Genomic DNA, 22,428 nt, shown 5'->3' on the forward strand with positions numbered 1-22,428 from the left:
TTCCCCAATCACATCTATTGTATCTCGAGAGTGATCCTGATAAATCCTCAAACTCCAATTCCCCAATCACATCGATTGTATCTCGAGAGTGATTCTGATAAATCCTCAATCTCCAATTCCCCAATCACATCTATTTTATCTCGAGAGTGATCCCGATAAATCCACAAACTCCAATTCCCCAATCACATCCATTGTATCTCGAGAGTGATCCCGATAAATCCTCAAACTCCAATTCCCCAATCACATCTATTGTATCTCGATAATGATCCTGATAAATCCTCAAACTCCAATTCCCCAATCACATCTATTGTATCTCAAGAGTGATCCCGATAAATCCTCAAACTCCAATTCCCCAATCACATCTATTTATCTCGAGAGTGATCCCGATAAATCCTCAAACTCCAATTCCCCAATCACATCTATTTATCTCGAGAGTGATCCCGATAAATCCTCAAACTCCAATTCCCCAATCACATCTATTGTATCTCGAGAGTGATCCTGATAAATCCTCAAACTCCAATTCCCCAATCACATCGATTGTATCTCGAGAGTGATTCTGATAAATCCTCAATCTCCAATTCCCCAATCACATCTATTTTATCTCGAGAGTGATCCCGATAAATCCACAAACTCCAATTCCCCAATCACATCTATTGTATCTCGAGAGTGATCCCGATAAATCCTCAAACTCCAATTCCCCAATCACATCCATTGTATCTCGAGAGTGAGCCCGATAAATCCTCAAACTCCAATTCCCCAATCACATCTATTGTATCTCGAGAGTGATCCTGATAAATCCTCAAACTCCAATTCCCCAATCACATCTATTGTATCTCGAGAGTGATCCCGATAAATCCTCAAACTCCAATTCCTCAATCACATCTATTGTATCTCGATAATGATCCTGATAAATCCTCAAACTCCAATTCCCCAATCACATCTATTGTATCTCAAGAGTGATCCCGATAAATCCTCAAACTCCAATTCCCCAATCACATCTATTTATCTCGAGAGTGATCCCGATAAATCCTCAAACTCCAATTCCCCAATCACATCGATTGTATCTCGAGAGTGATTCTGATAAATCCTCAAACTCCAATTCCCCAATCACATCTATTTATCTCCAGAGTGATCCCAATAAATCCTCAAACTCCAATTCCCCAATCACATCTATTTATCTCGAGAGTGATCCCGATAAATCCTCAAACTCCAATTCCCCAATCACATCTATTTATCTCGAGAGTGATCCCGATAAATCCTCAAACTCCAATTCCCCAATCACATCTATTGTATCTCGATAATGATCCCGATAAATCCTCAAACTCCAATTCCCCAATCACATCTATTGTATCTCGAGAGTGATCCCGATAAATCCTCAAACTCCAATTCCCCAATCACATCTATTGTATCTCGAGAGTGATCCTGATAAATCCTCAAACTCCAATTCCCCAATCACATCTATTGTATCTCGAGAATGATTCTGATAAATCCTCAAACTCCAATTCCCCAATCACATCTATTGTATCTCGAGAGTGATCCCGATAAATCCTCAAACTCCAATTCCCCAATCACATCTATTGTATCTCGAGAATGATTCTGATAAATCCTCAAACTCCAATTCCCCAATCACATCTAATGTATCTCGAGAGTGATCCCGATAAATCCTCAAACTCCAATTCCCCAATCACATCTATTGTATCTCGAGAGTGATCCCGATAAATCCTCAAACTCCAATTCCCCAATCACATCTATTGTATCTCGAGAGTGATCCTGATAAATCCTCAAACTCCAATTCCCCAATCACATCTATTGTATCTCGAGAGTGATCCTGATAAATCCTCAAACTCCAATTCCCCAATCACATCTATTGTATCTCGAGAATGATTCTGATAAATCCTCAAACTCCAATTCCCCAATCACATCTAATGTATCTCGAGAGTGATCCCGATAAATCCTCAAACTCCAATTCCCCAATCACATCTATTGTATCTCGAGAGTGATCCCGATAAATCCTCAAACTCCAATTCCCCAATCACATCTAATGTATCTCGAGAGTGATCCCGATAAATCCTCAAACTCCAATTCCCCAATCGCATCTATTGTATCTCGAGAGTGATCCCGATAAATCCTCAAACTCCAATTCCCCAATCACATCTATTGTATCTCGAGAGTGATCCTGATAAATCCTCAAACTCCAATTCCCCAATCACATCTATTGTATCTCGAGAGTGATCCTGATAAATCCTCAAACTCCAATTTCTCAATCACATCTATTGTATCTCGAGAGTGATCCCGATAAATCCTCAAACTCCAATTCCCCAATCACATCTATTTATCTCGAGAGTGATTCCGATAAATCCTCAAACTCCAATTCCTCAATCACATCTATTGTATCTCGAGAGTGATCCTGATAAATCCTCAAACTCCAATTCCTCAATCACATCTATTGTATCTCGAGAGTGATCCTGATAAATCCTCAAACTCCAATTCCCCAATCACATCTATTGTATCTCGAGAGTGATCCCGATAAATCCTCAAACTCCAATTCCCCAATCACATCTATTGTATCTCGAGAGTGATCCTGATAAATCCTCAAACTCCAATTCCCCAATCACATCTATTGTATCTCGAGAGTGATCCTGATAAATCCTCAAACTCCAATTCCCCAATCACATCTATTGTATCTCGGAAGTGACCCTAATAAAATAAATTCTCAACCTCCAATCCCCAAGTCCTGTTCTAATTCTAGAGATAGTGATTTGATTTCACTTCAGACTAAAAGTAGGCTGTATTTAATTATGCAATCTACTGTAAATTATTCAGTTACTGATTCTAATTTTCACTCATAGATACTTTATTACATACATGTAAATGTATATTGTCCGGGTGTGCCTGTAAATTACCATTCATATTAAAAGAAAAGCAAGTTCATTGCTGATGGTATCTAACTTTATAATTCATTGCATGCACTGTCTTTAAATGGGAACTGAAGACAGAGACATGGGGAATGAACTGTATCTAACCAGGGACTGAAGATCAAGACATGGGGAATGAACTGTTACGAACTGGGGACTGAACCGAGAGTCATGGAGAATGAACTGCCTCTAACCAGGGACTGACTATCGGGAGATGTGGAATGCACGATCTCCTCGAACCAGTGACTGAAGAATTAGTTTCTCACATGTTGTGGCTGCAGCTTTAAAGAGACATAGAATGTTGGAGCACAGATACTTGAGGCTGTTTATTCAATTCAATATTGTATTTAAGTTTGTTACTTTTGTTATTATACATTAGGGAACAAATGAACATTGCATTAATCTTGAAGGAAGCGATGTTATTCTAATTTTCTGCCCTGCTATAATTAGATCTCCTGGTGAATGATGGAGTGATGAGAAAGGTCCACAGCTGGAAGTAAACAGGGATTGTAGACTGAGGAACAACAGCAGGTGAACCAGCACAGGATTCTGAGAGCACCAACCAGAGAGAACCCTTCCCATTCAAAGAGCTTCCATAGATCGACTGGGGAGAAAGGTAAGAGAAAGTCCAATTTACTCTGAGAAACACTGGTCCTGTAGACAGTACACAAAGGTTACAAGGTGAGGCAGGAAATGGTGAGAATGAGATTGGCAGAGTCTGACCACCGAGACAATTCTCCAGCATGAGGCCGTGCAATGGATTGTGAAGTGAGATCAGTTTCTGTTTCAAAACACAGGATTGAGTGAATTTTGGTTGTATTTTAGATTTCAGATCTTTCCCATCTAGTGGTATCTAGAACTAGGGGGCACAGTTTAAAAATAAGTGGTTTCCCATTTAAGATGGAGTTGAGGAGCAATTTCTTCTCTGAGGGTTGTTTATCTTTAGAATTCTCTACCCCAGAGAGCGGCGGAGGCTGGGTCATAGAATATATTCATGGCTGAGTTAGACTGATTTTTGATCTACAAGTGAGTCGAGTGTTATGGAGGACCAGCAGGAAAGTGAAGTTAATGTCACAATCAGATCAGCTCTGATCTTACTGATTGGCGGAACCGGCTCCAGGGGCCCAATGACCTACTCCTACTCCTGTTTCTTATGTTCAGGGATTGTTTAATTCAGCAGTTAAATGGTTAATGTGCTCATGTACAGAAACAGCCTTTCCCTCAGCTCACAGACAAGACACTAGTCCCTGGCTCAACCCGCAAACCTCAGGAATTCAATTGGGATTTAAGCAACCAGTCTCTCAGAGGGAAATGTAACAATTTATTTCTCACTATTTGTCTGTTTCATTGCATTTCCCTGGAAGAAGAAGAGATAAAATAAATTGAACGTTGTTCACAGCTGAATTGGCCACAAGTTGTCTGACTGATTGGATTCGGTTTCACTAGAAAGACCTTTCCCTGTTCTGAAGCAAATGAGGAATAGTTGAGTTGAAATCCATCCTGAGGACAGGAAGCATCTTTCACACCGAGGCTGGAGCTCGGAATCTCACAGAGTAAGGATCAGATCAAATTCACAGTTTGTAATTTGTTAAAATCAAACAAGGAACTTCTACCTGATTGGTTAATTCAGTATAACTAGGATAGAGCTTTCAACATCCACATGTAAATAAAGAGATATAAACTCCCTGCTTCATCAAGGTGAGGTTCATGTAGCAGCAAAGCCTCATTTGTGTGTTTACTCTTTCATTTCTCTCTCGTTTCTTCCTCTCTGAAGCCTGTTGCATTGCCCGGCTGCCGGGGATGCAGCTATTCTGCAGCTGTGGGCTCACAGCATGCCTGAGGCAGTACATTTTAAACCAGGGATGTCAGGGTTAAACCCTACTGGGCTCCAGCTGTCACAGACACATTTGAAGGGCAGTTGTGAACCAGAAAGCAGGAAAAAGAACTCTGGGGATTTACCCCATTCTGGTCCAGAGGCGCCTCATTCCTACTGTTGGTATTCACAGTTCAGACAGACAGTGTTGGGAACCTTGTCCTTCCAACTTGGTACATTTTCTTTTATCTTTTTGACTCACTGAACTGTTCATTACCCGGTACGTTTTAATTTAACTGATCAAAGGCGGGATCAGAAGTTCAGACCCACCACAATTTTCAGCTCAGTAAACTATTAACACATTTGCACTGGCAAATTATCCCTCTCTGCCAAGCACCTGGAAAATCAGCCTATAGTTACTTGAGGCCGGAATGAACACAATCCAGTCACAGAATAGGAGTAACTTCCGAGAGAGAACTTGTTCCCAATTCATTATTACAATTAATTATTGTTTAACACAGCAATGTTTGTCAGTTTCAGACAGTTAGGAATGGATGTGAATGAGCTGAGAATGGATCAGGGACTTGTGTTTTTACTGAAATAAGTTCATGTTAATGAGATCATTTGTCAAACTGACTGAATAAAAACAGACGCCAGAGAGAAACAAACTTCAGGAATGTTTTAGATGCCAAGTGGTTCAGGGCTGAAAAACCGTCTTTCACACAGATAGGAGGATCCTGATGATTAAACTTCAAACAATGAACTGCCCAAATTACTAATGGGTAGGGGGTCCCATCACTGATCTTTTTATACAAAAACAGAAAATGCTGGAAATACTCAGCAGGTCAGGCAGCATCTGTGGAGACAAAAGTGGCGCAGTGTTAGCACTGCAGCCTCACAGCTCCAGCGACCTGGGTTTGGTTCTGGGTACTGCCTGTGTGGAGTTTGCAAGTTCTCCCTGTGACTGTGTAGGTTTCTGCCGGGTGCCCTCGTTTTCTCCCACAGCCAAAGACTTGCAGGTTGATAGGTAAATTGGCCATTGCAAATTGCCCCTAGTATAGGTAGGTGGTAGGAGAATGGTGGGGATGTGGTAGGGAATATGGGATTAATATAGGATTAGTATAAATGGGTGGTTGTTGGTCAGTACAGACTCGGTGGGCCGAAGGGCCTGTTTCAGTGCTGTATCTCTTTAAAAAAAAAAGGGTCACAGAGCTGAAACGTTAACTCTGATTTTCTCTTCAGAAATGCTGCCTGACCTGCTGAGCATTTCCAGCATTTTCTGATTTATTTCAGATTTCCAGCATCTGCACTATTTTGCTTTTGTACTAATCGTTCTGTTTAACTCCTTTCATGGTCTCCTTCCTCCTCCAGCTCAGCAAGACGCCCTCTGAGAACACTCCATTTCTCAAATTCTGGTCTCTTGTATATTTCACCCTCTCTTCACTCCAACTATGGTGGTCACACCTTCTGCTGGTCCTGATCTCTGCTCTACAATTCCCACCTAAACCTCTCCACCTCCCTCTCCTCAATTTGGACACTGCTTAAAAATGACTAACTTGACCAATCTTTTGGCCACCCCTCGTTCTACATCCTTTATTCAGCGCCCATCTTTTGTCTGATTTGGCTTCTGTGAAGCGCTTTGGGATGGTTTCTGATGTTTAAAGTGCTGTGAAAATATAATTTGTTGTTAAGTGTTTATTATCCCAGTGTTGGTGAATGAAACAGTAGGTAACTGAATTTTACAAGGTCTCAAATTTGGTTATAAATTATTGCCGGAAGATAACTTCAGCTATAGTTTGGAGAAATTACTGATGTGACCGAGTCACTTTTAGCTTTCCACAGTGGGTAAAGAAAAGTACGCTGACAGTTTTAATTGAACACATGGGTGAGGGCAGACAAACAGTGAGACACACATATAGTTGGAGAATTATGATTGCATATAATTGTCAATGTGTAATTACACATTATTGGTGTTTTCTGAGATTGGAAAACCCGTTAAGATATTCCACATATCAATGGTCTCACTATCTCACTGTTTAAAAAGGGACAATTACAAACTTAGCGAGACTGTTAATGTTAAAAATATGAGATATAAGCGCCCAAACCAATTTCAAGAATTACAAGACAAAATTTCACATTCTAAGACTTTTTGTATACAACTAAACTAAAAGAAATCCCCATTAACTAAGTAGTACTTTGAAAGTAGCTGATACCCCAGAATACAAATGATGACATTTTCATTACTTGTTAAAATACTTGAAAACCTCACAACACACTTAGGCATTACACATTCCTCTTTGATGGTGAAATATTTGTTATTAAAAGTCTCAAACTCCTCCCACCTGCAAAGGGTTGTATCTCCCAGACCTCTTCAATATCAGTCTCCTCTTAGAGTACTTCTCCGAGCTGGGCACCTGTGAATAAGATGATTCCTGGTGATCCATCACAAAATCAGTAAAATTTAATGGGAACCTCACATCAACAGTAAATTCTCCTTTTGAAATAAAGATATTACAGAAGTATGATTTTCAGCAGAGATAACGATGTAACAGGGGAGGATGGTCCCAGTGTGATCAAGCAGTGCGTAACCCGGGGAAGATGGACCCAGTGTGATCAGACAGTGCGTAACCCAGGGAGGCTGGACCCAGTGTGATCAGGCAATGCGTATCCTGGGGAGGATGGACCCAGTGTGATCAGGCAGTGCGTATCCTGGGGAGGATGGACCCAGTGTGATCAGACAGTGTGTAACCCGGGGAGGATGGACCCAGTGTGATCAGACAGTGTGTAACCCGGGGAGGATGGACCCAGTGTGATCAGACAGTGTGTAACCTGGGGAGGATGGACCCAGTATGATCAGACAGTGCGTATCCTGGGGAGGATGGACCCAGTGATTTAAAAAAAAAAAATCTTTCACCTAACTCCATACAGCTGCCTTTGCCCGATATCCCTTTAAATGAGATTAGAGAACAAATATGCATTAATTTGAGGTGTAAGTCTATCATTTGGCCCAGCATCAATTGCTGTTTGCAGCAGAGTGTTCCAAATTTCTGCCACCCTTCACATGTCGAAGTGTTACTACACACCTCATTCTCTAATTTGTAGACTCTTTCCCCTCATCCTAAATTCCCCAACCAACAGAAATGGCTTCTTTCTATTTACCATAACCATTCCCATAATATGTTGAAAATTTCACTCAAATCACCTTCTTAATTCCAGGGGATGCAACCCAAACCTCTGGAATCTCTCTTTGAAATTTAACCCTTGAAGTTCCAGTATCACTCTAGTAAATCTGTGCTGCACTCTCTCCAAGGCCAATATATCCTTCCTAAGATGCCCAGAACTAACCACAGTACTCCAGGTTAATGTGTGTCTGGAGAAATGGTGCAGGAGAGAGTTTCAGATTCTGGGGCAATGGGATAAGGTCTGGGGCAGGATAGACCTGGAGAAGATGGAGAGGTTACACCTGAACACAGCTGGGATCAGTGTCCTCACTGTCTAGTTAACTGGTACTTTGGGAGATGGTTTAAGTTAATTGGGCAGTGGGGTGAGCACCAGAATAAAATGTCGTGAGGGGAAACTAGATGCACAGAGGACTGGGAGAAGCAAATGGAACTAGTGTAAATAATAGTGCAATAATACAAGGGAATGGACAGCAGCCAAATGTGAAGCAGTCTAAGATGTGTTTGGAGTGCAGATACCTGAATACATGTGGCATGGTAAATAAGGTCGGTGAGATACAGGCGCAAGTCGCCACATGGAAGAATGATACAATGGCAGTAGCAGAGATACTCCAAGAAGGAGCAAATTGGGAACTTAATATTCCTGATTACAAGGTATTAGGGAACGTTAAGAAGGGATGTGTTTGCTGTATCGATCAAAAAACTATTGTAGCTCTGGAGAGGGTTGATGTTGTTGAGTGGAGAAGGACAAGAATGTATTCGATGACAATTAAACAACAATAGAGGAGCTATTGCATTACTGAGTAATATAGACCACCAAATAATGGAAAAGTGATTGAGGAGCAAATTGCAGGCAATTTATAGGAAGATGTAAGAACTGCAGTGTAGTGATGAAGGGAAATTTCAATCATCCTAATATAGACTGGGATAATAACAGTGTAACATGCAAAGAGTGGGAGAAATTCCTAAAATGTATACAAGAGAACTTCTTTTATCAGTGTTTCCAGCCCAACAAGGAAGGAAGTTTTGCTGAATCTAGTTCTATGAAGATAAGAACATAAGAAATAGGAACAGGAGGCCCCTTGAGTCTGTTCCAGCATTCAGTACGATCATGGCTGATCTTCTGCCTCAACTCCACTTTCCCGCCCACTCCCCATATCTCTCGATTCCCTGAGAGATAAAAAATCTATCTATCTCGGATTTAAATATTCTTAATGAGGGAACATCCACAACTCTCTGGGGTAGAGAATTCTCAAGATTCCCTCTGGGGAATAAAGTGGAGAAATGTAGCATGTTTTAGTGGGAGAGCATTTGTGGAACTGTGATCATAATCTCATCCAGCTTCGAATAATAATAGTAATGGGAAAGGACAAGGTCCAATCAAACATAAAAATACTTCAGTACAGGAGGACTCACTTTACTGAGTTGAAAAGGGATCTGGCTCAGATGGATTGGAATCAAAAATTGTCCAGCAAAACAATAATGAAAAATGGGAGGACGTCAAACAGGAGATGCTTCATCCAGAGTAGACACATTCCTATTGGAGCACGGGAAGAAGGAAGGAACGGCATTCACACCTGGAGCAGCCTGGGTAATAAACGATATACAGGTCAAAATGAGATGGAAAAATACAGTACATGGGAATTGTAAAGTTCATACTACAGTAGAGAACAAAACTGAATATAACAAATGCAGAGGAGATCTTAAAGGGAATATGAAGGGCCAAGAGAGCATATGAGAATAGATTAGTGGCAAACATAAAAGGGAATCCAGAATTGTTTTATAAATACATAATAATGAAAGGGTAGTCAGAGGAATAGTGGACCTGATTAGGGACCAAAAAATGAGAATTTGTGGAGGCAGAGGGCATGGCTGAGGTACTAAATGAGTAATTTACATGTGTTTTCACTCGGGAAGAGGATGCTGTCAATGCAGCATGAAAGGAGGAGGCAGGAGTGATATTGAGTAGAATAAAAATAGACGAAGAGAATGTCCTTAAAAGGTTGGCAGTCCTTTAAAGTAGAAAAGTCATCAGGTCTGATTGGGATGTATCCTGAATTACTGAGGGAAGGAAGGGTGGAAATTGTGGAGACTGTGACCACAATCTTCTCATCCTCCTCGGATGAGGGCTGGTGCCAGCGGACTGGAGGATTGCAAATGTTACATCCCTGTTCAAAAAAGGGAAGAGGGATACACCTGCCAGCAACAGGCCAACCAGCCGAATGTCAATGATGGGGAATCTTTTGGAAACAATAATCCGAATAAAAATTAATTGGCACTTGTAAACTTATGGGCCAATAAATGAAAGTCAGTCCGGATCTGTTAAAGGCAAATTAAGTTTGCCTAAAGTCATCAACTTCTTCAATGAAGTCATGGAGTGGGTTAATGAGGGTGGAGTGTTGATTTTGTACACATGGACTTTCAAATGCTGCTTGACAAAGTACCATATAATAGACTTGTTAGCAAAATGAAAGGCCATAGGATACAAAATTGTCGAAGGGACGGAAAGCGGGGAACGGTGGTGAGATGATGTTTTTCAGACTGGAGAAAAAAATATAATGGTGCTCCCAGGGGTTGGTATCAGGACCACTGCACTATTGTGTGTATATTAATGACCTGAACTTGGGTATACAGGACACAAAACCCAGTAAACAGTTTGGGGAATAATGACATGCTTCTGGAGGACATTGACAGACAGGTAAATTGGGCAAACACATGGCAGATGAAATTTAGCAGAAAAGTGTGCATGGTAAATTTTGGCAGGAAGAATAAGGAGAGGCAATATGTATGTAGTGAGGTACAATTTTAAACAAGTGCAGCAACAGAGACATGTTGGTGTACCTGAAGGGCTGGAGGCAGATCACGTTGAGAAGGATGTTTAAAAATCATATTTGTGATCCTTGGCTTTCTTCATAGAGGATTAGATTAAAATAAAACAAGGACTTTATGCTAAACCTTTGCAAAACACTGGTTAGTACTCAGCTGGAATATTGTGTGCAATTCTGGCACCACAATATAAGAAGGATATCAAGGCCTTGCAGAGGATGTGGAAGAGACTTACGAGAATAGGAGAAAGGATGAGGGACTTCATACTCTGCTGTAACCTGGAATACAATGTTTTGCAGATAACATATCAACTGAAATGGAGAATTCATCAAGTAATCAACGTCAGATTCAACACCCTGCGACAAGGGAAGGTGATCAGGACACAGGAACCAGTACCAGTGAACAAAGTCAGATTCAACACCCTGCTACAAGGGAAGGTGATCAGGACACAGGAACCAGTACCAGTGAACAAAGTCAGATTCAACACCCTGCGACAAGGGAAGGTGATCAGGACACAGGAACCAGTACCAGTGAACAAAGTCAGATTCAACACCCTGCTACAAGGGAAGGTGATCAGGACACAGGAACCAGTACCAGTGAACAAAGTCAGATTCAACACCCTGCTACAAGGGAAGGTGATCAGGACACAGGAACCAGTACCAGTGAACAAAGTCAGATTCAACACCCTGCGACAAGGGAAGGTGATCAGGACACAGGAACCAGTACCAGTGAACAAAGTCAGATTCAACAGCCTGCTACAAGGGAAGGTGATCAGGACACAGGAACCAGTACCAGGGAACAAAGTCAGATTCAACACCCTGCTACAAGGGAAGGTGATCAGGACACAGGATCCAGTACCAGGGAACAAAGTCAGATTCAACACCCTGCTACAAGGGAAGGTGATCAGGACACAGGAACCAGTACCAGGGAAGCGACTCATTCTCCCAGAGATGTAATACTTGAGAATAATACAAGTATTGAACGAAATACAGGTTAGTAGAATTAAACTCATTACAGTTGTTCCAAGAATATCTGATACCTCAATTACTACAGCAAAACTCTCCATTCCTTTACTGACCAACAAAAAATATGTCATTGACATGGAACAGTAGTTCACAGCTGTACTTGGTGCATATTCTGGATTCTCTTTGCTGCACCTGTCTTTTATTATTTCATTTTGTTAAGGAAGAAGTGCTAATGAGGTAGTAATTGCTTTTAACGTGCAAAATAGGCACTGCCCCGATCCTCCCGCGCTCGCACCCCAATCCGCCCCCGCTCGCACCCCGATCCGCCCGCGCTCGCACCCCGATCCGCCCCCGCTCGCACCCCGATCCGCCCGCGCTCGCACCCCAATCCGCCCCCGCTCGCACCCCGATCCTCCCGCGCTCGCACCCCGATCCTCCCGCGCTCGCACCCCGATCCTCCCCCGCTCGCACCCCGATCCGCCCCCGCTCGCACCCCGATCCGCCCCCGCTCGCACCCCGATCCTCCCGCGCTCGCACCCCGAGCCTCCCGCGCTCGCACCCCGATCCTCCCGCGCTCGCACCCCGATCCTCCCGCGCTCGCACCCCGATCCTCCCGCGCTCGCACCCCGATCCTCCCGCGCTCGCACCCCGATCCTCCCGCGCTCGCACCCCGATCCTCCCGCGCTCGCACCCCGATCCTCCCGCGCTCGCACCCCGATCCTCCCGCGCTCGCACCCCGATCCTCCCGCGCTCGCACCCCGATCCTCCCCCGCTCGCACCCCGATCCTCCCCCGCTCGCACCCCGATCCTCCCCCGCTCGCACCCCGATCCGCCCCCGCTCGCACCCCGATCCGCCCCCGCTCGCACCCGGATCCTCCCGCGCTCGCACCCCGATCCGCCCCCGCTTGCACCCCGATCGGCCCCCGCTCGCACCCCGATCGGCCCCCGCTCGCACCCCGATCCTCCCGCGCTCGCCCCCCGATCCGCCCCCGCTCGCCCCCCGATCCGCCCCCGCTCGCACACCGATCCTCCCGCGCTCGCACCCGGATCCTCCCCCGCTCGCACCCCGATCCGCCCGCGCTCGCACCCCGATCCGCCCGCGCTCGCACCCCGATCCTCCCGCGCTCGCACCCCGATCCTCCCGCGCTCGCCCCCCGATCCGCCCCCGCTCGCACCCCGATCCTCCCGCGCTCGCACCCCAATCCGAGTTCCAGGATTTTGACACAGCGACAGTGAAGGAACGGCGATGTAGTTCTAAGTCAGGATGGCGTGTGGCTTGGAGGGGAACTTGCCGGTGGTGGTATTCCCATGTGTCCCATGTCCCTGTTCATCTTGGTGGTAGAGGTTGTGGTTTTCGAAGGTGCTGTTGAAGGTGGCTTTGTAAGTTACTGTAGTGCATCTTTTCGATGGTACACACTGCTGCCACTGTACACTGGTGGAGGGAGTGAATGTTTAAACTGGTGGATGGGGTGTTGATCTAGCTGACTGCTTTGTCTTAGATGGTATCGAGCTTCTTGAGTGTTGTCAGAGCTGCACTCATCCTGGCAAGTGGAGAGTATTCCATCAGATTCCTGACTGTAGACAGTGAACAGGCTTTGGGGTGTCAGGAGGTGGGTTACTCACTGCAGAATTCCCAGCCTCCGACCTGCTCTTGTAGCTACAGTATTTATAGAGCTGCTCCTGTTCAGTTTCTGGTCAGTGGTAACTCCCAGGATGTTGATGGTGGTGGGGTGGGTGTGGGGATGGGGTGCTCAGTGATGGTAATACCGTTGAACATCAATGGATGGTGGTTAGATTCTCTCTTGTTGGAGATGGCCATTGCCTGGTGCTTGCCTGGTGTGAATGTTACTTGCCATTTACAGCCTAAGCCTGAATGTTGTCCAGGTCTCGCCTGCAGACACGGACTGCTTCAGTATCTGAGGAGTTGTGAATGGTACTGAAAACAGTGCAATCATCAGCGAACATCCCCACTCCTGACCTTATAATGGAGGAAGGGTCATTGATGAGGAGTTGAAGATGGTTGGGCCTGGGACACTTCCCTGAGGAAGTCCTGCAGCCTCTGGTGCAACCTAACAGTGCGTGAACATTTATGTAATAGTGATAATATGATTGAGTTTAATTCGTGTTTTGAAAGGGAGAAACGCGAAGCAGCTGCTAAGATTCCAGATTTAGGTAAGGCTGACTTCAATATGATGAGACAAAGACTGTCAACAGTAAACTAGGCAAAGCTGTTAATGGGTAAAATGATAGCGAATCAGTGGGAGGTGTTAAAAGAAGAATTTGTGATGCAGAACCAGTTTATATCCCTAAGACTGCAATCGATCAAATGCTGCCTTGATGTCAAGGCCAGTCACACTCTCATCTCACCTCTGGAGTTCAGCTCATCTGTCCATGTTTGGATCACGGCTGTGATGAGGTCAGGAGCCGAGCGGCTCTGGTGGAACCCAAACTGAACATCAGAACTGTCAATGATACCTTCAATAACTTTGCTGATGATTGGGAGCAGACTGATGGGGCAATAATTGACTGGATTATATTTGTCCTGCTTTTGTCACAGGACATACTTGGGCAATTTTCCACTTTGTCGGGTAGGTGCCAGTGTTGTAGCTGTACTGGAACAGTTTGTCTAAGCTAGTCTTGGAGGACAGGTCTTCAGTACTACTGTCAGCATATTGTCAGGGCCCATAGCCTTTGCTGTATCCAGTGCCTTTGGACGTTTCTTGCTGTCACTTGGACTGACTCTAATTGCAGATATCCTAACTATAATCTTCCAAAGTTCTCTCGAGTCGGGAACCATTCTTTTAGATTTGAATATTGTGCTGCTATTTAAGAAAGGTGAGAGAGTGAAACCAGGGAATTAGAGACCAGTTAGCCGAACATCTGTTATCAGGAAATTACTAAAGTCTGTCATAAAGAAAGAGTGACTGAACACCTTGGAAAATTTTCAGCTGATCAGATAGAGCCTTCAGAGATCTGTAAAGGGTAAGGTGTCATGCTTTCGAGAATTGTGACAATGAAAAATTACAGACTGCAGCAGAAGAGTTATAAAAATTGACTTTGCCTTTCAAGAAAATGGATAATCCTGCAAATGATGGCCACACATGCATTCGGATAGTGGCACATTGTCTGTTTAGAACAAAGAATATCTTCAAAGCTAAGAGCTGTCAATTGTTCCCATCCTACACCCATCCTGAAACATTCCTGAGTTGAATGGAATAAAAACAATAAAGGCCTGAAATACTCGGCAGGTCTGGCAGCATCTGTGGAGAGAGAAGCAGAGTTAATGTTTCAGGTCAGTGACCATCAGAAATGGCAAAGGCTGGAAATAATGCGGGGTTGGGCAAGAGATAAGCAAAGAGAAGTCCCCCTCTGAACTGTCTGCACTCCGTTCTCTCAGGTCTAACCCCGACAGTGCCATCAAACCTGCAGACAAGGGTGGTGCTGTTATTGACTGGTGTACCAACCTCTACCTTGCAGAGGCTTAGCACCAACTCTCAGACACTTCTTCCTACTTCCCCCTGGACCATGACCCCACCACCGAACATCAAGCTACTGTCTACAGGACTGTCACTGACCTCATCTCCTCTGCAGATCTTCCCTTTACAGGTTCCAACCTCATAGTCCTGCAACCCTGGACAGCCCGCTTCTACCTCCTTCCCAAAATCCACAAACAGGACTGTCCCGGCAGACTCATTGTTTCAGCCTGTTCCTGCCCCACTGAACTTATTTCTTCCTATCTTGACAATAACTTTTCACCCCTGGTCCAGTCTCTTCCCACCTGTGGTGGTGCAGTGATAATGTCACTAGACTAGTAATTCAGAACCCAGTTCTGGGGACATGGGTTTGGATCCCACCACCACAGATGGTGAACTTTGAATTCAATTAATAAATCTGGAATTAAAAGCTGGTCTAATGATGACCAGGAAATCACTGTCGACTGCTGTAAAAATCCATTTGGGTCACTAATGTCCTTCAGGGTAAGAAATCTTTTCCTGGTCTGGCCTACATGTGACTCCAAACCCACAGCAATGTGGTTGACTTTTAAAAATGCCTTCTGAAATGGCCAAGCAATCTGCTCAGTCCAAGGGCAGTTAGGGATGGACAACAAATGCTGGCCTTGCCAGCGACACCCACATCCCACAAACAGATAAAAAAACATCCGTGACTCTTCTGACACCCTACATCATTTTGACAATTTTCAGTTTCCTGGCCCTAACCGCCTCCTCTTCAGTATGGACGTCTAATCTTTCTACACCTCAATTCTCCACCAGGACGGTTTGAGGGCTCTCTGCTTCTTCCTTGAACAGAGGCCCAACCAGTCACCATCCACCATCACCACTCCTCCACCTGGCTGAACTTGTTCTCACATTGAACAACTTTTCCTTCAACTCCACTCACTTCCTTCAAGTAAAAGGTGTTGCTATCGATACCCGCACGGGTCCTAGTTATGCCTGTCTTTTTGTGGGATATGTCGAACATTCCTTGTTCCAGTCCCACTCAGGCCCCCTCCCCCAACTCTTTTTCTGGTAAATTGATGACTGTGTTGGTGCCGTTTCATGCTCCCACCCTGAACTGGAAATCTTTCTCAACATTGCTTCTAATTTCCACTCTTCTCTCACCTTTACATGGTCCATCTCTGTCACTTCTTCCTTTCCTCAACTTCTCTATCTCCATCTCTGGGGATAGGCTGTCTACTAATATTCATAAGCCCACTGACTCCCATGACTACCTTGACTACAATTCTTCACACCCTGCCTCCTGTAAGGACTCCATTCTATTCTCCCAGTTTCTGTGTCTCCGATGCATCTGCTCTGCTGATGCAACCTTCCACGACAGTGCGTCTGATATATCTTCCTTTTTCCTCAACCGAGGATTCCCCCCCCACTGTGGTTGACAGGGCCCTCAACCGTGTCCAGCCCATTTTCTGCACTTCGACCCTCGCCCCGAAGAACGGCGACAGGGTTCCCTCGTCCTCACTTTCCACCCACCAGCCTCCACATCCAAAGGATCATCCCCCGCCATTTCCACCACATCCAGCATGATGCCACTACCAAATGCATCTTCCCCTCCCTTCCCCTGTCAGCATTCTGAAGGGATCGTTAGCTCCGCGACACCCTGGTCCACTCTTCCATTACTCCCGACACCTCGTCCCCTTCCCACGGCACCTTCCCATGCAAATCACAGGAGGTGTATTACCTGCCCATTTACCTCCTCTCTCCTCACTATCCATGGCCCCAAACACACCTTTCAGGTGAAGCAGCGATTTACTTGTACTTCTTTCAATGTAGTATACTGTATTCGCTGCTCACAATGTGGTCTCCTCTGCACTGGGGAGACCAAACGCAGACTGGGTGACAGCTTTGCGGAACACCTCCGCTCAGTTCGAAAGCAGGACCCCGAGCTTCCGGTTGCTTGCCATTTCAACACACCCCCCTGCTCTCATGCCCACATCTCTGTCCTGGGATTGCTGCAGTGTTCCAGTGAACATCAACACAAGCTCGAGGAACAGCATCTCATTCCCCGATTAGGCATGCTGCATCCTGCCGGATTGAACATTGCATTTAATAATTTCAGAGCACGAAGGGTTAGTTATTTTTTCTTTTTTACTTTTTATTTGCTTGTTTTATTTTGTTTCATCATTCATTTTTTTTAACCATGTGCCTACCCACTGCTTTTTTCATGTTTGTGCTTTGGGCCAGGCTGTTCTATTGTTCTGTCAATTAACACCCTCTGCTTTGTCTTTTACCACACCATTAACGTACCATTTGTCTTTGCCCCATGATCTTCTGGTCAGTTATTCTCTGTGACCTTGTCCTATCAACACCTTCTCTTTGGTTATCTCTTGCCCCACCCCCACTTTATTTGTTTGGTAATGCTCACAGGAGGTTTCAGCTGTTTGATATCAGAGGAAATGTAACAGTCTGGATAGAATACCGACAATGTGTTTAGTTTTCTCCATTTGTGTTCACAGATCCGAACTCCACAATCACTGATTTCCTGACAAAGTGCGACGATTACCAGCTGTTCAAGTTGATGAAATTCTACCGGGACAGACTAGAACAGGCGATTGAAGAAGGAGTGGAGGGACTCAGTCTCATATTAAAAGAGGAGGACCATTTCACTGGACAAGAGCATCAAGTAAGTGGGAGGGATACAGAATGAGGTTAATTTGTTCTAATGTCACAGAACTGTTAGAATATAGTCACATGGGAGCAAAGGAAATGCTGGGTAAAAAATGACCAAGGTCTGACTCGCCTTCTAACATTTGGGCAGTCACATACTGCACTGATAATGGAGTTGTTAATTGTTAACTGATCTTTATCAGCTAGTCTACAACAGACCCAGGTATGTGGAAAAGCCCAGAGGTGGAGAGCTTTGGGAACCAGAGGTCTAAAGTCACCTGTTCCTTCCAAGCGTGTTACACTCACCACGTTTGGGTCCAGTGACATAGTGATCATGTTACTGGATTGTTATACCAGAGATCTGGACCAATAATCCAGACACCTGAGATCAACTCTCACTGTGGCAGTTTGTGAGTTTGAATTCATTAAATAATATTGGATATTTGTCAAAACCCAGCTGGTTCAGTAACATCCTTTAGGGAAGGAAACCTGCCATCCTTATCCAGTCTGGCTTATCTGTGACTCCAGACAAAGTGGCGTGGTTGACTCTTAATTGCCCTTTGAAATGGCCTAGAAAGCCACTCAAACTGCTACAAAAAGTATAATAGTAAAACCAGGTGGACTGACCAGAATCGTATTCTGTCACACAGCCCGCTGACCCTCCAAATTCCTCAGTAACATCTGCAGACTTGGAAAAAAAATTGAAAGAACTTATCCCACAGCTCAGTTAAGCAACAGCCTGACCTAGGTATGATCAAGTCTAACCATCAATCAATATCCCAGACTCCTCCATCACTATTCCTAGGTATGTCTTTTCCCACCAGACAGAACGATGGGAGATGGTGGCCCAGTGATATACAGTAAACAGGGTTGGCCACGAGAGACCTCAACATTGACTCTGAATCCCGTGAAATCTCATGACCTGAGGTCAGACATGGACGAGGAAACCACTTTCTGATTATTGTCCTCCCTCAGTTGAGGAATCTGTATTCTTTCATGTCACGTGGAAGAAGCAAGGGCCCAGAATTTACTCTGGAGGGGGTGAGGGTGGGGAATCTGTAATGTCCATCAAGAGTGGCTCAGTAGAACCATTCCTGACCGAGCTGGCCAATCCTGAAGGACATATCTGGCAGACTGGGCATGCAGAGGATGGCGAGAGAACCAACACAAGGGAAAAAATCTACTTGTCCTCACCCATCTATCTGTCGCAGATGTATCTGTCCATGACCGTATTGGTAGGAGTGATCACCACACAGTCCCTGTGGAGACTAAGTCACGTTTGGGAACTGAAGACTCCTCCATCATGTTGTGTGCACTACCACCGTTCTAAATGTGATGATACAGAATAGATCTGTCATCCAAAACTGAGCATCCATGAGGTGCTGGGAGCCACGAGCAGCAGCAGAATGATATTTCACTACATTCTGTGACCTCGTGGCCTGTCGTATCCTTCACTCTACCATTATCATCAAGCCAGGGGACCAACTCTGGTTCAATGAGGAGAGTAGGAGAGCATGTCAGGAGCAGCACCAGGCAAACTGAAATTGAGGTGCCAACATAGTGAAGCTACATCATAGGACTACATGCTGAACAGCAGAAGTGGCATGCTGTAAACAGACAAGCGATCCCACAACCAACAAATCATAAAACTTTACAGTCCTGTCACACCCAGTCATATAGTGCTGGACAATTAAACAACTAACTGAAGAGGACGTTCCGCAAACATGTGCATCGTCCATAATGGCGAAGCCCAGAGTGCAGAAAACAAAGCTGAAGCATTCGCAGCCATCTTCAGCCAGAAGTTTCAAGTAGATGATCCATCTCTGCCTCCTCCTGAGGTCCACACCTTCACAGATGCCGGTCTTCAGCCGGTTTGATTTACCCTACGTGATAAAAGGAATGGCTGAGTGCACTGGACACAGCAACTTCTATGGGCCCCGGCGATATCACATCTGCAGTGATGAAGTAACCACATCTCTAGGAAGCTGTTCCAACACTGGCAGCTGCCTGACAAATTGGAAGAATTGCCAATGTATGTCCTGCTCCACAAAACGCAGGACAAATCCATCACCCAATCAATTACTGCCCCATAGGCTACTCACAATCATCAGCAAAGTGATAGAAGGTGTCGTCAACAATGCTCTCAAGAGGCACTTACCAATAATCTGCTCATCGATGCTCAGTTTGGGTTCCACCACAGACACCCAGCTCCAGACCTCATTATGGCCTTGGTCCAACTCTGGATAAAAGAACCAAATTCTGGAGGAAAGGAGAGAGTGTTGGCCCTTGACATCAAGACAACATTTGACCGAATGTGACATCAAGAAGCCCTAGTACAATTGAAGTCAATGGGAATCGAGGAAAACTCTCCACTGGCTGGAGTCATGTCTAGCACAAAGGAAGATGGTTATGGTTGTTGGAGGCCAATCATCTCAGCCCCAGGACATCACTACAGGAATTCCTCAGGGCAGTGTCCTTGGCCCAAAGATCTTAAGCTGCTTCAGCGATGACCTTCTCTCCATCATATGGTCAGAAATGGGGATGAAGATTGCACCGTGTTCAGTTCCATTTGCAACTCCTCAGATAATGAAGCAGTCTGTGCACACATAGAGAAAGACCTGGACAACATTCAGGCTTGAGCTCACAAATGGCAAATAACATTCGTGCCATGCAAGTACCAAGGTACAAATCAGGAGTGTGATGGAATATTCTCCACTTGCCTGGATGAGTGCGGCTCCAGCAACACTCAAGAAACACAGCACCATCCAAAACAAAACAGCCTGCTTGATTGGCACCCCATCCACCACCTTAAACATTTGCTCTCTCCACCATCGACGCACAGTGGCAGCAGTATGCACCATCTACAAGATGCACTGCAGTAACTCATCAAGGCTCCTTCGACAGCACCTTTCAAACCCATGACCTCTTCCACCTAGAAGTACAAGGGAAGCAGGTGCATGGGAACATCACCACCTCCAAATTCCCCTCCAAGTCACACACCATCCTGACTTGGAAATATATTGTCATTCCTTCATTGTCACTGGGTCAGAATCCTGGAACTCTAACAGCAGTGTGGGTGTACCTTCAACACATGGACTGCAGCGGTTCAGGAAGGCAGCTCACCCCCACCTTCTCATGGGTAATAAATGCTGGCCAGGCCAGAGGCATCCACATCCCATGAATGAATAAATAAAAACTGTCATATCTTAAATTACACTAATAGTGCATCTCAAAATGTTATTTTCTGAAATATATCTGTCTAATTCACAGTTGAATGAATCAATACTAACTCCAACTTCCCTAGGAAGTGTGTCCGACAGATTAACTGTTCACTCACTGAAATATTGTTACGAGAGATTAGTTGTGAATTTACTCCCCTTGATGCTCAGGCTGTGTCCTCTGTTTCTACTGTACTGGACAAAGTGAAACAGCAATCATATCACCTCTCAACATTCTCTTTTCCAATGAGGACATTCCCAGATTACACAATAGTTCCTCAATTCCAACCACTCCCTTCTCTCAGTTATTCTCGTTCCTCTTTTCAGTAGCAACATTAACGTTTATGTACTGAGTCAATCAGAATTATACACAGTCATCTAAGTGCAGTCACATGAATGATTTTCGGATGTGACAGGATTATCTCATTCTTTCAGCTCAATCTTGCACTGTTAATACACCCTAACATGTAATTTGCTTCCCGGCTGCCACTGAGAATTGTTGCAATGTTAGATCTTCAAATTGCAGATTGTTACAGGATAGAAACCGGGAAATAGGAAAGAAAGGATAAAATGGCAAATACCATGAATCTGAAACAATGTTCTGAAGAGGTGAAAATATCAGTGGATCCATCAGTATCTGTACAAAGAACAGGGTAGTGGTTCGAGTGTAACTGGAGTCTGGACTGAAAACAAAGGGAAAGAGTTTTAGTCGGATTGGAAAAAAGGAGAGAAGAGAGGCAACAGGCAGGAATTGGCGGGAAGGCAATGAACCAGCCAGGAAACTGCTTAATAGTAAATTGGGGAACTTTAGATGACAAAAATAGCCTGTGGGTTAAACAAAAGCCATTTAAACACAAAGAGCTGAAATGATGAAAATGTGAGAAATACAAAACGGGAAAACAACCCAAAAAGAAACTGAAGGGACAGAATAACCTGGTTTCCCAGTAATGCTGTGCATTTAATTCATCACATACTTACAGTTTTGAAGACTTCCATCAACTCATCCCTTAATTTTCTCACCTTGAGGGAATGATTGCTAAATTCTCAAATCCCACATTAACTCCTTAGTCTCTGGTAACATCCTGATGAATCTGCAGGACAGTGTCTCGATTGTTTTATTTCATTCCAAAACTGTCCACAACTTGCTCAGTTACTTTCCCCTGTGCCCTTGGTGTGCAGCGTCACTTCCCAGGTGGAATATCAGGAAATTGAACTCATTCAGTGTGTAATCTTCTGCCCTTGTGCTCTCGGTGTGGAATGTCGCTCTCCATGTTCTCCATTAGATATTGGGAAGATTGACACCACAAACTCCATCTCTTCACCTCTTGATTTTTTCCCCCTGCCAGACAACCAGGGATATTCACCAACATGTTGCAGCACAGACATTTGA

General features: G+C 44.7%; 1 protein-coding gene across 14 annotated transcripts in view; it reads left to right on the forward strand.

Annotated features, from left to right (window-relative positions):
- Positions 1–22,428, forward strand: part of LOC137385135 (NACHT, LRR and PYD domains-containing protein 12-like) — a 122,975-nt gene that overhangs the window by 48,246 nt on the left and 52,301 nt on the right. For 12 of the 14 annotated variants that reach the window (XM_068059968.1, XM_068059961.1, XM_068059966.1 and 9 more), the window contains 3 exons: positions 3,366–3,531; positions 11,033–11,725; positions 17,670–17,836. In XM_068059968.1, coding sequence (XP_067916069.1) covers positions 11,050–11,725; positions 17,670–17,836 — 843 coding nt within the window. In that variant the 5' untranslated portion in view covers positions 3,366–3,531; positions 11,033–11,049. Of the gene's footprint in view, positions 1–3,365; positions 3,532–11,032; positions 11,726–14,691; positions 14,991–17,669; positions 17,837–22,428 lie in introns of those variants that run through there. The other 2 variants (XM_068059972.1, XM_068059973.1) reach the window with 2 other exon arrangements.

Source organism: Heterodontus francisci, chromosome 28, assembly GCF_036365525.1.
Source record: "Heterodontus francisci isolate sHetFra1 chromosome 28, sHetFra1.hap1, whole genome shotgun sequence".
NCBI lineage: Eukaryota > Metazoa > Chordata > Chondrichthyes > Heterodontiformes > Heterodontidae > Heterodontus > Heterodontus francisci.